We start from the raw sequence: 15234 nt of genomic DNA on the forward strand, positions 1-15234 counted from the left end.
CAAATGTCAGCTATTTCAGCCCCTTTTAGAAAACTCAAAGTCATTGATGAAGTGCTTTGCTAGAGTCTCATGTCTGCAAATGAAAATCTAGAGTAGGTGTTGTTTTATAATTCCAGAAGGCAGCATTTCCAGTGTATGTTCCTTTATTACGTGCCTCAATGTGGGTGCAAATCAGTGTATTGATTTGAATAGGAACATTTGAGGAGTTAGTGGGCCGGTGAACGATGTACTGACCGGTTTCCATGGTTATCCGGTCCAGTGATGCCCTTCCAAGTTTTCGATGTCAAAGCAGACGCTTAACGCTAGATGTAAAATATCCATTCGCGCACTGCTATTTTGATTTTCGTTCAAATCTGGTGCTGGTTGATAATGGTAAAATTGTTTGAAAAATGCCCTGTATGTAACTAAATTCACATGGCATTAACTGTGAAGAGGCATGTTTAAAAATATTATTGCCTGAATACATGGGTTTATGTGTCCTTGCAGCAGGAGTCAATTTGCCTTCCTGGTGTCCGGCAAATTGTCACCTAATCTCAGGCACATAAACCCATGTATTCAGGCAATAATATATGAAACTAAGGTTGAGATATACATTACCTAAAAATATATGATAACATTGCCCTCTTGGCTGAATTTATTATTTTATATTACTGTATTAGAAATTGTTGGATTTTTGGGGAACTTTCACGCCTCCAGAATGCATTTATCAGCCTGAAGAAATACGATCTACCAAGTTATTACCTCTTTAAGATAATTTGTCTGTTAAACATTGAAGATTTTGTTGTTGGCATATGCACTTGTAAAGTATTTTGATATACTTATGTACAATCAGTATATTGCAAGGTTGTATACAAATAAAGCTATCAGTGCTGTGTTATTTTTAGATTTTTATTGCAGGTGAGATTTGGCTACTGTTCTTGAAATATAATCAATTTATGACATATGTGATCACCTGTAGATAAATAAGACCAATATCTATCCAGATGCACGAGGTCTATATCATGTATTTGTAAAGAATTTAATAATTGTGAGAAAATTCCTATTAGCGCTGTGCAAACTCCCGAATAAGTAATGTATGTTTGCTTATCTTGGTGTCACAACATCACAACATGATCAATTGTTGGAGTACGTGTGTAACGTTTTTTCGCGTTAACAATATTGATTGAAATATCGATATTTTCAGGTAGTGTAAAGTCTGTAAAAATCTGGTAGAGAAATTCTGTTTTGTGCTGTTTCAAAGCTTCAGTGAAGACATTAATACGAATAAGTCGTGTCTTGCTGCTCCATGATTGCAAGAAAATAGACGTTACGGTTGACACATGGAGCCCTTACATGATAGTAAATTATGCTTTGAACATGGCAAAACCCTCAAGCGTTGTTCTTAGGGCAACACCATCCAGTTTATTGATTATCGCGGTAATAACGATGTCTTCGGTTCAGATTTATAGACTTGTAAAGTATACGATAGGTCTGCACTGGGTTGGAACGGCGTAAAGCGTCTTTTGAGTTGGCGGGCAAGAAAAAAGGGAGAGTGTCGAGTTTAAGCTGTGGATTGTAAAGGGGTAGTGGAGTGGAGACGAGTAATTGTCAAAGGTTGTTAGAACAAATGAGGCATTTAGACTACATAGATTGAGGCTGGGATCAGGCAAAGGTTACTGTGTGAGTATGGTTGAACTGTAAAGAACAATGCAGTTGTGTTATATGGTTGGACATATGACACCTTTTGTGAAGTGAAAAATAATTCAAGATTTTGACAAGTTTGGGGAAGCTTTGCATGACCATAGGGGATTTTGTTTTTAGTAATTGAAGGGTTATTGATTTGCCATTGGACATCGTTTTATTGTCAGATGACATTTTATCACCTTTTGACTGGGTGTCTGACTGAGTCTTTCGTCATTTTGGTTTCATAAATTGAAGCATATACAGGATGTTTGTGTGGAGACAATGTGGATTTCATTTTGTCGTCAGATAAGATTTGATCACTTTTGGACTGGGTGTCCGAGTCTTTTGTCGCTTTGGTTTCAAATTAGGTAAAATGGATCGCTGTCTTGTTGTCTGTTTGGAGGGGGTACTTGATTGATCAGTTTTTATGCAGTAGTTGCAGGGGCGAAGAAACCTACGGTTGACAACCAGAAAATTCAAAGGAAGAGACCCCTTTCAGTGTCATCAAGAATGTAACAAATTACTAGACTTGCATTTTTTGCCTGGACAGGTTCCTGAGTGATCACATTTCATGCAGGTGGTAGTGATTTAGGAGTGATGTATTCAATACTGAAAAAGGTGAAAGACGTGTTCCAAAGTGGCTGACCCAAGATACGTCAATTGCAGCGAACATACATTCAGGGAGTAGTGTTTGTCAAAAATTTTGATTTTTTATGATATTTACCAACCTTTCTTGGAAAGTTCATCATTGAAGAGCTAGTAGCTTAATTTTTTTTTCAATTTTTTTGTTTCCACTGTCAACTACAGTTTCTTGAACTACACCCCAAAGTATATTGAGATACACAGTATGCGGCTTGTCAACTCAGCCTGTAGATGTGTAGACTGCATTGTTAATTTTAAAAAGTGGATATTGGTCCAGTCTGAAATTCAAACACAAAGAATGACTGCTGATTTTACATGTATAGATGTATAGACACTGGAACAAAAAGCTAAAAAGTTTGTGTGGAGTAGAGCAAGAAATTGCAATAAACATACAAAATATAAATACGGAAAAAAATCATTGAACATTTCAAGAAGTTGCTCATAAGTAGCATTTTGCTGTGACCCACAAACAAGGTCATTGGGTCAGTAGGGTTGTATACTTTCTCTGTCACATTCCCTTATAGCCAGTTAGCATTGAGATTGATCAGTGTGTCAGTTGACTACTTAGTTTCTAGTCATCCACAGTCTGAGAAATATTTGCATTAGAATGCATGTGTTTGCTTTCAGAAAACTTGTTTATTTGATTCCTCTCTGAGCAAGTGATAACTCACTTTGTCTTTTTGAAAGTTTTCCCTGCTGTTTGCCAAGGGCTGTATGAAGTGCGCCCTCTAGTGGTCATGGTGCTGGGACAGTTGTTTCAAAATCGTGTGTGCAGAAAGGCAATTCCCAAGGTTTTATTAAAATTCTGCCTGCAGTGTTGAACAAACCATTCAAGATCTACTGCACAAGATGCAAATTGACTGTGTGTCAGGCGTTTTATCGCCGACGGTTGTTTGCTGTTTTGACGCCACTTGTCACGGCTGGTGGGAAGGGTACAATCAACAGAACAAAGGAGAGGTCAAATATTGGATGAACAACACTGACCTTGTCATCGAACAGCGAGCGGTTGTGCGCCAATTGAAGCAAACTTTGCGACGATGACTTGAATTTGAGAAATTACAAAAATGAACGCCTTTTAGCTCTAAAGGGGTAGTTGTGTAATTCTGTGTGTAGTGATATAATCATATATGTTTCCAAGTATTTCAATAAAAAGGCTGGTTTTTTTTTCTCTTTTGCAAGAACACAAGTGAAACTGTTGAGAAATCATGAATTCAGGTGAAGGCTGTAGTCACCGACATTTAGTGAGGAATTCTGTTCTTATATTGTGCTTTACCTCACATGTGTATGAACAAGAGAGAAGTTTAATCTTCAACTTATTTAAAGGTGACTTGGCACGGAAAGTTGGAGAGAACCTCGGTGTGTCTCACGCCCCCTTGAACGTACCTTATCTCATTACAGTTAAATGTTTTGTGGGCATTGATTTTTTGTGCATTTTGCCTGGCACAGTACATCCATGCAACTTGTAGCAACTGCATCGAAAGACTGTCACCTGGTTTGGGTGTTTTGACCCATGCCTTTTTCACAGATTAGATTCCTCGTCTGAAATACTGTTACCATGACAACAGTGGAGATCCAATTTAATCGGGCAGTTCCAAGGGATAAGATAAGATACAGCAACTGTTGAGAATGGTTGCTAAGGTAAACTAACAACGCAGTCACCAGGGCGACGGCTTGGTGGGACTTCCTTGAGTGTTGACACAGCCATAGCGAGGGCACACGTCAGTGAGGTAGCGTTTATAGGCTTTTAGTTTGACTGTCATCGTATATGTAGGAGTTCAACTTGATGCTCCATGTAAGTGGCCGTGATTTGTTCTTGATGAGACAAGCCCAAAGTCACTGGTGTTTTCATGTGTCAAAGTCAATAGCAGGTCGCTTGAAGTGGTTGCCCGCAGTGACAACTGTCAGCGCTTGTCATCAACGTGTCCAAGTGGTGGTGTGAACTGGTCCGATGTGACTAGTCATCTAAAAACTAGTCGTGCATTTGTGGTTAGCAAACTACTTTTCATCCTCAATGTTGACAGAGAACTTAGGTCGAATGGATAATTAGCATTTTCTGTTGTGACTTTAAACAAATAACCCACATGAAAGAAGCAAATCGTCTTGTCAGTGAATACAGTAATTGCCTGATCAGTACGACAGCGCCAGTGTTGTTTGCAAACTTTGCCACACCAGGCCCTGCAGCACTATGCCCCAAAATGTCAGAGATGTCATTACGTGTGAGTGATTTATCTGAAATTGATCCCTGCTCACAATTAATTTGCAATTTTTGTTGTGCACAGTTTGAACCAGGGCTTTGCTGCACGTCAGCTATCATTTATTCTCAGCCTGTCTTGTTTGGATGATGTAAATCAGAATGCAACCATAGACACACTGATTTGTGTGGTGATAAGAGTGCAATCAAATTCAATATTGATACAATAAACAGCAAATGTCGATATTTGCCAGGACACCCAATCAATTGGTCATGATTAAAGAGACAAAAACTATAGGTGTAACAGTTGATAGTATTTTAGTCTTCTATGAAACAAATACATTGTCTGATAAGTCTCAATACAATATTTTGAAATATGAATCACCAGCCTTGTGAAAATAATGAATTTTTTCAACATGGAATTTTCCTTGTTTATTAAATAAATTCTAGTCTGGACACAGAGGGACTTTGGTCCGGAATACGATCCAATTTTTGACAATGATAACACTGTACAGGCTGTTTCTTCTCTGCTATTTTCCCCGATGAACTCACAGCCTCTCTAGCAAATCACAAACTTTGGTGTGAAAAGTACAATTGGCTATTTTTAATTGATTACATCAACTTTTCTTACACAATATTCCGGCAGGCAGCATCAGTAGCCGTATTGTTGTCCAACCGTACTTTGTGCTTCTAAGTTGCCTACCCTTTATAAGGTTGTATCCAAACCCTGCTAGTTCACTGCCCTTTTCACCCTTCTCAAACCCATTACCCCTACCCCTGCTGAATTCCACTCTTCTTAGACCCTTACCCCTGCTGAATTCTGCACTTCTCAAACCGCCTTCGTTATTATTTCTGCCCCTCCCAAAGTCTACCCTTCTCAAACCCATTACTCTTACTTAAGGTAGTATGCACCTTGAAAGTGAAAGACTTAAACTTTTGCTCTAACTTTCTTTCAATCATTCTCTTTCAAAATCAAGAATAAAAATACGGGGTCACCGTGCAAATTTTGGTACTAGAAAAACAAATTACCCAACATTTTGCGATGTTTAGAATTCAAAATGGCCGCCGTCCCTATGTTAACTCTATGGAGAAAAATAAAAATTTTCGAATTTTGAAAAACTAAGCCGGTGAAAAGTTTACTTTCACCAAGAGCTTAAAAAATGAACCCCCACATGTGGTATATCAGAAGAGAATTGTAAAAGTTTGAGAGTCCGAATGTCTGTCCCCGAGGTGCGTTCTTCCTAAATTCCGCCCTTCTCAAACCCTCTGCCCCTTCTCTTCTGTCCTGAAATCTCTTCCTGTACCTTGGTATGCCTGTTGTGAGTCCCTTCCCCAATCCAATTCAACCCTTCTCAAATCCCTACTCCTACCGTCTTCTTGCCTTTGCAAAACTCCTACTCTGCATTCTGCCATCCTCAAATACTTACTAAAACCCTTTGTTATCATTTTTCAAATCCTGGTCCCCATGCTACACAAATCTTTCCCTCCTCAGACTGCACTAACCCCCAACTCTCTTCCATGGCTGCTGTTGTGCATCAGTAGTGTTCATACAGATGAAGTCAGTTTTTAAGTTGTCGGAGCCCATGCCTCAGATGTGATATATATACATCATGTCTTTGTTCATCAGGGTGATGCATTCACACGCGGAGTGATAAGATTCCAAAACACTCATGCATGCCTGGGGTCAGCATATTCCGACTATTAATCAGGACACCAGGATTTCACCAAAAGGATAGGTTGAAAAAAAACAAAACAAAACATATCATTGCCAGAGGTACTTTTATTTTCAGGCATGACTGAGCCCTAAATGATGATGGATTTTATCAGCTGAATTCTCTCAATCCAAGCGTAACTCATGAATGATCGGTACAATGTTTCTACAAAGCTTAGCGTGGTAGTATCCAATGATGGATGAATGCGGTTGCATTTGTCGGCAAATCGTAGGTAGTTGACTTCTTGTAAGAATAAGGAGATGAATTAGTTTTTCAAGGATAGAAGGGGGAGAGAGTTTTTTTTACATTTCTTTCACAAGAATATATGTCATGACGGCGTATTGTTGTAAGGAAGTCACAATATTAGAGGAAAGTTGTTTGCTGGTTGAATCTGATGTTATAAGAAAAGAAGAACAAATTTGTCTATAGTATTCTTCATACTGTATACACCTTGGTGGTCACTGGTCCATGTGGAACAGTGATATTGGCACTCTGACTGTGTGAGGGCGCTATATATGTCCCTGTGTTATTCCCTCTCAGTACCTCAATATCAGAAACATCCAACTATACAGTTGTTGTGGTTTTGGTGTTGTGCACTTTGTGTGTCCACACTGTCAGATTTCAATGGTAAAAAGTTCAACCCGACAACTGCTGTGTGGGTTTTGCATCGTACATGTTATATTTGCAAGTGGAATTTTTACCTCTTCTTCCCTGAATCCCTGTAAACAATAAACAGGTCCACAATCACCATTGATAACAATGGATCTTGGCTATACCATTGTGGTGAAAAGGGTAATCTGAATTATCAATACAAAGAATTAGCTGTAGTCTCTTGAAATTTTTATCTTGACCCCTATAAATTTTACCTCTATATTTTTTTAATCAAACAAGATGAAAATATCAAGAAAGCAGTTTTGTAGTAGATAATGATTTGAGTAAAATTATGTGTGTTGTTTAATTTTGATACCTCCTTTAGGTTCCTTTCATTCAATGCCGTCCTCAACAATGGAAAATTAAATAATCAATTTTCAACTGAGATAGTGACAAAAGGTAATAGCGTGTGGTAATTATGTTCTTTCAGTTTCTGTCATGTACATGTCACTCTGACATTTTGATAATTACATGAAAAGTACACGCAAAATTGCGTTTCATTCTAAAGACCAGAAGACACAATAGGTGTTAGAAATGGCCTGAGGCGTGCCATTTCAGCTATAGTGGCTCCTTAGAATTTATTTATTCTATAGAAATGTGGGGAATGTCCTTGTGAAGAATGCTCAATAATTCTTGGAATAGGTTAGCTGTGTTAAAAAGAGAAAAAATCAGTCATTAAATCTATTCATCTGAAAATGTCATGACGCGTTGTTCTTAATAATCATCCTTGTCTATACAGACCCCTTTGAATACGGAGAGAAATACTAGGTTATGGTATGACTATTTGGAAGATTGTGAATAGGCAATCAGTTCGGTAATTTGACTATGTTGTCAAATTAACAGTGCTCAAATAAGCCCTGGTCCCTAGTTTAGCTTTTTCCCAACCAAAGGATGTTGATTGTGTATTCAGTTTGGATTGATTTAAGTGGATTAGAGAGTGCAAATCTGTAGAAAATGTTTCAACATAGAGTGAAATAAAATAGTTTTCACATGATATGATGATATCAAATGCTCTTCAAAAAGAAAGGAATTTTTCTTTTCGCCACAGATGGCAGTATGCATTCCCGATGCTGCTGGCAGGATTTGTCATGGAAATCACTCCATTGCATGACCCATCTCTGAATGCTACAGTCATGTCTACAAGTAGTGGTAATTTAAGCATATTTGTGAAGTAACTAGTAGCTATGAATTCAGCATAATTTTCTGTATTTCTTTATGTAATTAACCTTTCATTGCCATGTCTCTGTATTAGTAGGTGCACTTACCCTTCATGAAACAATGGATTGTAGCTGAATCTAGTACGAAAAAAGATTGAACAATGGAGTTGAGTCTGGGTTGATCATCTGGGGTGAACATTTGGCTTTGTACACGTATCTTGTAAAAATGACTTCTCAATGGGCGTTGGAGTGAAAATAAATAACTTTTTCCAGCTTCAATTTCTATTTTAGGCAGTGATTCTTCAAATAGGTACATAAAATGCTGGTCACATTATGCACAAAGTCTTCTATGAGTGTGAACATATTTAGAACATAGGCAATCAAAATGCTATAGGATAAAAGACAGTTCATGCAGTGATCAACCCATTGTTGGTCATTGGCTGGTTCTAAGAGAAGGAAATTAAATTGCTTTGTTCGAATTTCTGTGCCAAAGTGCAGGCACTTGGAAAGTCATTTCTGATTGGTGGTAGATTGTAATTATTTACATGGAGTTTCAGTTCAGTAACAGAGTCTGAAATAAGAACCATTGTGTAGCTGATTGGCTGTTTGGAAATAAATCAATAATGACAATATAACCAACCAATAAACTTGAAGAGCAAGGTGAGAATATATATTGGCACGGGAACAGACTTTTTGTACAGCCAATAACCAAGACACTGCACACAGCCAGGAATTTCTCAACCACATTATTTCACAGACCCCTGAGAAAAACTTTTCTTGAGGGTCTATGATTATTTCAAATTTTCAAATGTGAGGATTGCATGTTTTTGTTCCACTTGTTTGGCATTTGCAAGAATGAATGGTGCATGAATACATAGACCCTCGATAAAAACTGGATCAGGGTGTGTGGTGAATCTAAGTATCATGCATGGGTTGTAGACTGTACTGTGAATACTGTAGAAGACCAGAAAGAAATGGTTCAAAAACAAAAAGGAAAAAAACAAAAAGGAAAAAAAAGGACACTGTATGTTCTGCAGACTCCGTACGTCCTTAGTGATCACCTGATGACAGTACAAACAAACCTATGTGTATATACAAGGGTGTACAGAAATACACGTACTTCATGCGTGTTTTGTGCATGTGGGTCTGTTTGTACCAAGGTCCATTTGAATTCCAGATTTAACTATTGGTAAAACAGTAAAACTAAGAATAAATAAGTAAATTTCTTAATTGAAGACAGTGACTTTACACCCGCCCACAGTAACTATTAAGAGTTAATGCGTGAACGCATCAAAATACTTTATAGAAAGTAGTGTTAACAAAAGGAAATCAAATTCACCTTCAAAGGTTTTGCAACAATCATTCTTGCTTCACAAACTAGACGAAAATAGCCTCTTCAAGAAGTGCAAGACCTGTTATCAGGCACCTGAACTTGAAGAGCATGATGATAATGTTGCCACGGTAATAGGCCTCTTGTACTAATCAGCCGAAGTCCTCCGCTTACGTAAAGTGCTTCAAGTAGCTAGTTCATACACTTCAAACTCAAAGTTTATTGTATCGATCAGTGTTATTGAAAAAAAACACCTATTTCAGTGTTCCACCACCCCTTAAAAAACAGGATGGTCAATTTACATAACAATGTATACTTTGCATATTCTGTTATTATGAAAATGTTTCTTTTTATACAGTTATTAGCATATGAATATATTGCCTGGAAACCAGAGGGGTGACCCACCCCTTCAAAATCCCCTTATGGAGCACCCTGTATCTTAACCCTTTGAGCGCCAAAGTCAATTTTTGTCGCCAATATCAATATATATACCAGTCAACTTTTTTCTAAATTTTGCTAAAATTTTGATATAAATCTGAAGCCAATAAAATAATGTTCATTTGGTCCAAAATTGTCAAAAAAATTACCGAAAAATTGACAAAGTTTGTAAAATCTTTTACAAGATTTTGCTGGGAAAAATTGCAGCACTCAAAGGGTTAATGGGTATAAATTGGCCTTTCTTCTTCTCACAGAATTTGGTTACAAGATTGTACTCGTAGGATATTTTCTGTATTTCTAGTCCACTTGTTCCATTATAACAATTAGCATTCTAAAGAAATGACTTCTCAATGAAGAGAAAATATATCTCATTTTTGAAGAAAAATTAAATATTGTATTAAGCCGTGTAATTTGATGGATATAAAATTTTTTTCTCTTTCTTAGAATTGGTTATGATATTGCATTTGCTCATACTCTCTCAGGATATAATTTCTGTAGATCAAGACATCTTTCTCCATTATGAGAATTAACATTACAAGAAACGATTTCTTAATCAAAACAAACTATATCCCTCTTGGAAAAGTTTTAAATATGTAATTTGTTCTTTTTGTAGAATATAATAATTTTACTTGTGGTCTCAATATTTTTCTTTTAGGATTAATTCTCGTTGCACAGCTCATGGTTTGTGCGAAGTTTGATATGTATTTGCAAACTGCAAATGGAGTAAAGACTCCATTTGCAGAGTATGATTTTAAAATTTTCAATCTATTCCATAGCCACAGGGAATAAATACATGCATAAAAAGCATGTTTCAACCAGATAATTTTGTTTCATCTTTGTCAATGGCGTGGATGACCACCATGAAGCTGTGCATTTCCCAGTATGTATCTCAATCAGTTTCTACATCTCTAATGGAAAAAAAACACAGAGACTTCCCGCATTCTCTGCTTGGTCCTCCCACACCATTTCTACATCCAGCTGATGTAAACGAATCTTTATCATGATGATGACGCACACACAAACTAAATGAGGTCTGACCTCACTCTCCGTCACATGAAGAAATTACACTTTTTTTGTGCATGTGTTTTTATGAGCTATTGCTCCTAATTATCCCATATCGTAGTTCAGGGTGGAGTAATGCCCTCAAAACAACTGATGTATGCAAATTAAGCGCATTGCTACACTTTCAAGGGCAATAAACCCTGTTTATGTACCTGGGCATTCTGCATCTAATTCAATTCCAGCAGCTTCTGCTACCAGCCCTCTTGGGGAATTGCCTCATTTTTTAAGGTCAGAATAACATTGATCCCCACCGGAGCTGTGATGGTATGCCATTTCAACGGAGTTGACCTGCTTCGTTGCTTTCTCTCGAAGAATGTGCTGCAAATCTTTGCGATAAAAAAGTGCTATTTTAGGAGATAACAGCGTGGCTGCTTTTCCTGCAATCAACTACAGCACCGCGATACCCCCATTCCATGTGCTATAAATAGTTTAATGACTTATAGCACTGCAGAATGAGGGTCTAAGTGTAGTCTACGCAAATTTAAAAATTGAATCCTAAAATATCTTCTTCTGAATCTGTACATGAATCTTTATTGTGTTTAAAATATTCAACAAGTCTCATCATACAGGAATTCTGTTCTGCAAATTGTGGCAGGTGATGAAACTTGCAATAAAAATCAGTTGCATATAACTTTGCACATCTGAAGGGAAGGGCATTTGTATGATTTCTATCCCCTTTTGGACTCCCTATGTCATAAATTACCGTGAAGCTTAAAGTTGATGCTCAATAAGTGCAATTGAAAACAAAATTTGACATTAAATTATCAGATTTGTGTGATGTGGTTGCAGGATTCATATTGGCCAGTTTCAGTCATGTGACTTATAATCACATTTTAATTTTCATTCCTTATTGTTCAGTTGTTACTATTTGTGCCTGGGTCGGGTGATCAATTAATGTTGACACTTTACCCAGCATTTAAGTAATTAACTAATCATCTAATTCATTATTGATTCAGTCCCTCTGATGTTTTTGCCAAGCTCTACCAGTTCCCCCATCAGTCCAGGTTTCTCCCCATGGATGGTTGGTGAACGTCTTTATGATAACTGGTTACCGTTTGGTAAATCATTGACTTCCCAATGACATCTCACACCCCCATTTCACTAGTGCTCTGTTCTCAAATCGTGTTGGATATCTCTCCATTGCGAATTTCAAACGCAAGTGTAAAAGGGAGGGCCGATTGATTTATGAGTTCCACTTAAAGGAGCTTTTTGTGCTCATTTCACAGCCAAGCAGCCTCTGTGCACGCAGCCACCCACGGAACATGGAAAAGCCTGGTATACTTCCAGGGAAATCAATTTCAAATCATGTGGGTGGAGCTGTGCAACAGGATGTAACCACCCCCCCTCTCTCCCTAGACACTCAGATTTCAAAGCTAACTGGGAATAACTTCCACACTCAGCAGTCACTGGTGTCGCTGATATAAGCATATCTGCTAATTGCTACTCCAAGTCATTATTGGAAATTTATCTCTCAGAAGAAGAAGGGAAAAAAAATATCTCTGCCTTGGAATATCATCCAGGGCATTGTATAAATACCAAAAGATGGACGCGGGAGATTGTTGCAGGAGCAATCGGTACGGAATCCAAGCAGACCTGAAATTGTTCACATGACTTGCACATACATTGGACACTTACACTGAGATACCACTGGACTACGCGCACTGTTAACGAGAAGTAGCCAGTGATTTCATAGTGGAACTCTTGTAGAGGAAGTTCCAATTCTCCGCAGGCATTTTAAGAGATACCGGAGTTAGCTTCCGTGAGTGGATCTTAATTAATTCCCCTGGAGGATGTCATTCAAGCGGAAAAATCTACTGGTGGATCTGCTTCGGAGCAGGTAGTGCTTTTCAAATTTCACCTTCTAACTGTATTTCTATCCTTTTTTCACGCTCTTGCATGTTAATGGCTGTTATTAGAAGTCCTGCTAGAGGTCCTCTTGGTACGATACAAGTCCTGTCTTGTTGTATTTTTGGCTCCAGTCAGCTTTGATACGTTGTACCCATTTGAAATAATGTTTGAAATGTTACTTGTCATTTTGTTTTGACTATAAAGAGAAATTCTACACCAAACAGAGATACCAAATCCAGTGTGTCAGCTGCTGAAAAAATGTTTTGGTTGTAAAACACATTGAGTCCCACGGTTAACACTGGTTTATAAGTGCTACATTCATAGTCAACAAGAGATATTGTAGGAGGGGATGTTGGGGGGGGAGAGAGAGAGAGAGAGAGAGAGAGAGAGAGAGAGAGAGAGAGAGAGAGAGAGAGAGAGAGAGAGAGAGAGAGAGAGAGAGAGAGAGAGAGAGAGAGAGACAGACAGACAGACAGACAGACAGACAGACAGACAGACAGACAGACAGACAGAGAGGGGGGAAGGGGTATTAAAAGGGCATGGTGTTTTTAGGCATAACTCAACTCCGGAAAACAGAATTGAAATGACTGTGGAATATGCTGATGAAATTAGAAACAGAGGAAGATCGAGGGAAAAGAAACGAGATCGTCTTTAGGTGAGGTTGCACTTTGTGAGGTCAAACTGTACTTGTTCTATAGAGAGAAAGTACATACCTCAACAACAGATCTCTTGTTACTTGATGGGCCTGTTGAACAATTTGTGAAGTCAACTTGTGGCTTCAATCAGCAAGCTATATTGGTTTGATCACAGCGTGAAAAAACCCTAGCGCTTGCAGGTTATCAACATCAGATGAGGGAGTTTGATTCGGTATCCCCGGCAACACAACCGGAGGAAAGTGATATGGTCACCACGTGCAGTGCACGGAATGAACTGTATATATACAAGTTTCACCGCAAATGCCATGGTCAGCATTGAGTTGTCGAGCCTTATAGTAGAGCCAATTTTCAGAGATTCAATGGTGCATTTGCTGTTAATCTGGTCAGAAGCAAAGTGTGACCTTGAACTTAGACTGTATTTAGAGATTAATCTATATAAAATCAGTTCACCGACAATATGCTTTCCTAGAGTGCAGGAATGAAAAAAGTTTTTTCCGTGTTTGCCATATAAACACATATCTTTCTGTGTGAATGTCACTGCAGCTTTTGATGCAGTTTTGATGATTTCTTTAACATGATGGCCAACAGATGTGGCACCCATTTTGATGTTGTTTTCTCCGTATCAAAATTTGAAACATTTGAGAAGACGTGATACCATTTGCAAAACAAGAAGCCACAAAGAACAGTCTGTGTTTTTTTCATCCTTTCTCTGTGCGTGTGGAATGGACGATGATATGTCGTGTCTCGGTCAAAACAAACAAGGAAATAGACAAGGCAAAATGAAATGAATGAACTGTCTGTATCAGCACTTTGCAGCTGTATGAGCACTGTCTCTTTTAGTACTTCAGAATAAACATGTCAAGGAAAGATCAAGGAAAGTATTTTTAGTTGTGACTGATAGACAGTCTGCCATCTGAATGAAAATTCAAAGAAAAGCAACACGTTTTAAGAAGACATTCTTGTAAACATTTATGTCATCAGCTGGCCATGTTTTTGGCTGTATCTATTTTCTTCAACCTGTCATTGTAACTTTTTTGTGTGGGGGAGGGGGGGGACTTGAAGGTATGTGTGATGTATTCTATCATTTACTTTGTAGGTGGTCTGTAGGTGGCTATATCGAGTACTACTTTTTTTATGTTTGACGTCATTGCAGGTATCTGATGGAGATAGGCCACTGACAAGACGCTTCCAACCACCAGCAGAATTCTTTGAAAAAATACTTCCCGCTCTAGATTTATACTTGGCTAGTGTTGCTGTGTGTTTAACATAGTTTTGTGTCGCTAATATTATATGAATATCTTAGTTTGCTGAACCATAAATCACGTGCAGTGTTCAAATTTGCCGGTTTATTCTTTCTATTAATTAGGTTGTATCGAAAAAAATTTTATGGTTCTCACAAATGAGAAGCAGACTTGTTAACTTTGACCCCAAAAGGCACACTGTTGAATGTAACCCCCTGTAACCCATGATTGATCTGAAATCTTCCCTGGACAATCTTTATGTATTACAGAAATTCAGAAAGTTAGAAAAGTTGATGATATTTTGTTCCAAGAGAGTCGTTTTTTGTACAAAAAAAGAGACATTTGCAATTTTTTACAAAGGAAAAATCAAGAGTGAGAATGTATTGTCACTGTAAAATTTCAATTTGATTTTCAGTTGTAGGTCAAACAGCATTTGCAAGTGGACACTTTCTGTCAGTGAAATGATTTCTACCAGTTATATATTCTGGCCTTTATGATAGATGATACATAAATCTGCTTTTTTGATCTTTCCTTGCAGAGACTGTACTTTTCCTTGTACCAATATAGATAGTAAACAGTGTCAAAGGAATGAATTCTCTTTGATATGGTCAGTGAGCTGTGTTTTTGCTAAGGGTTTGGAACAT

General features: G+C 37.9%; 1 protein-coding gene across 4 annotated transcripts in view; it reads left to right on the forward strand.

The window, feature by feature from the left end:
* LOC139151103 (ankyrin repeat and fibronectin type-III domain-containing protein 1-like) overlaps window positions 1-15234 on the forward strand; it is a 232986-nt gene that overhangs the window by 54616 nt on the left and 163136 nt on the right. The window contains exon 1 of one of the 4 annotated variants that reach the window (XM_070723651.1): window positions 12571-12682. The exons of the other annotated variants lie outside the window; for them this stretch is intronic. Within the exon in view, the coding sequence (XP_070579752.1) occupies window positions 12636-12682 (47 nt within the window). The 5' untranslated portion in view covers window positions 12571-12635. Of the gene's footprint in view, window positions 1-12570; window positions 12683-15234 lie in introns of those variants that run through there. 4 annotated transcript variants of the gene reach the window in all.

This window comes from Ptychodera flava, chromosome 15 (assembly GCF_041260155.1).
Source record: "Ptychodera flava strain L36383 chromosome 15, AS_Pfla_20210202, whole genome shotgun sequence".
NCBI lineage: Eukaryota > Metazoa > Hemichordata > Enteropneusta > Ptychoderidae > Ptychodera > Ptychodera flava.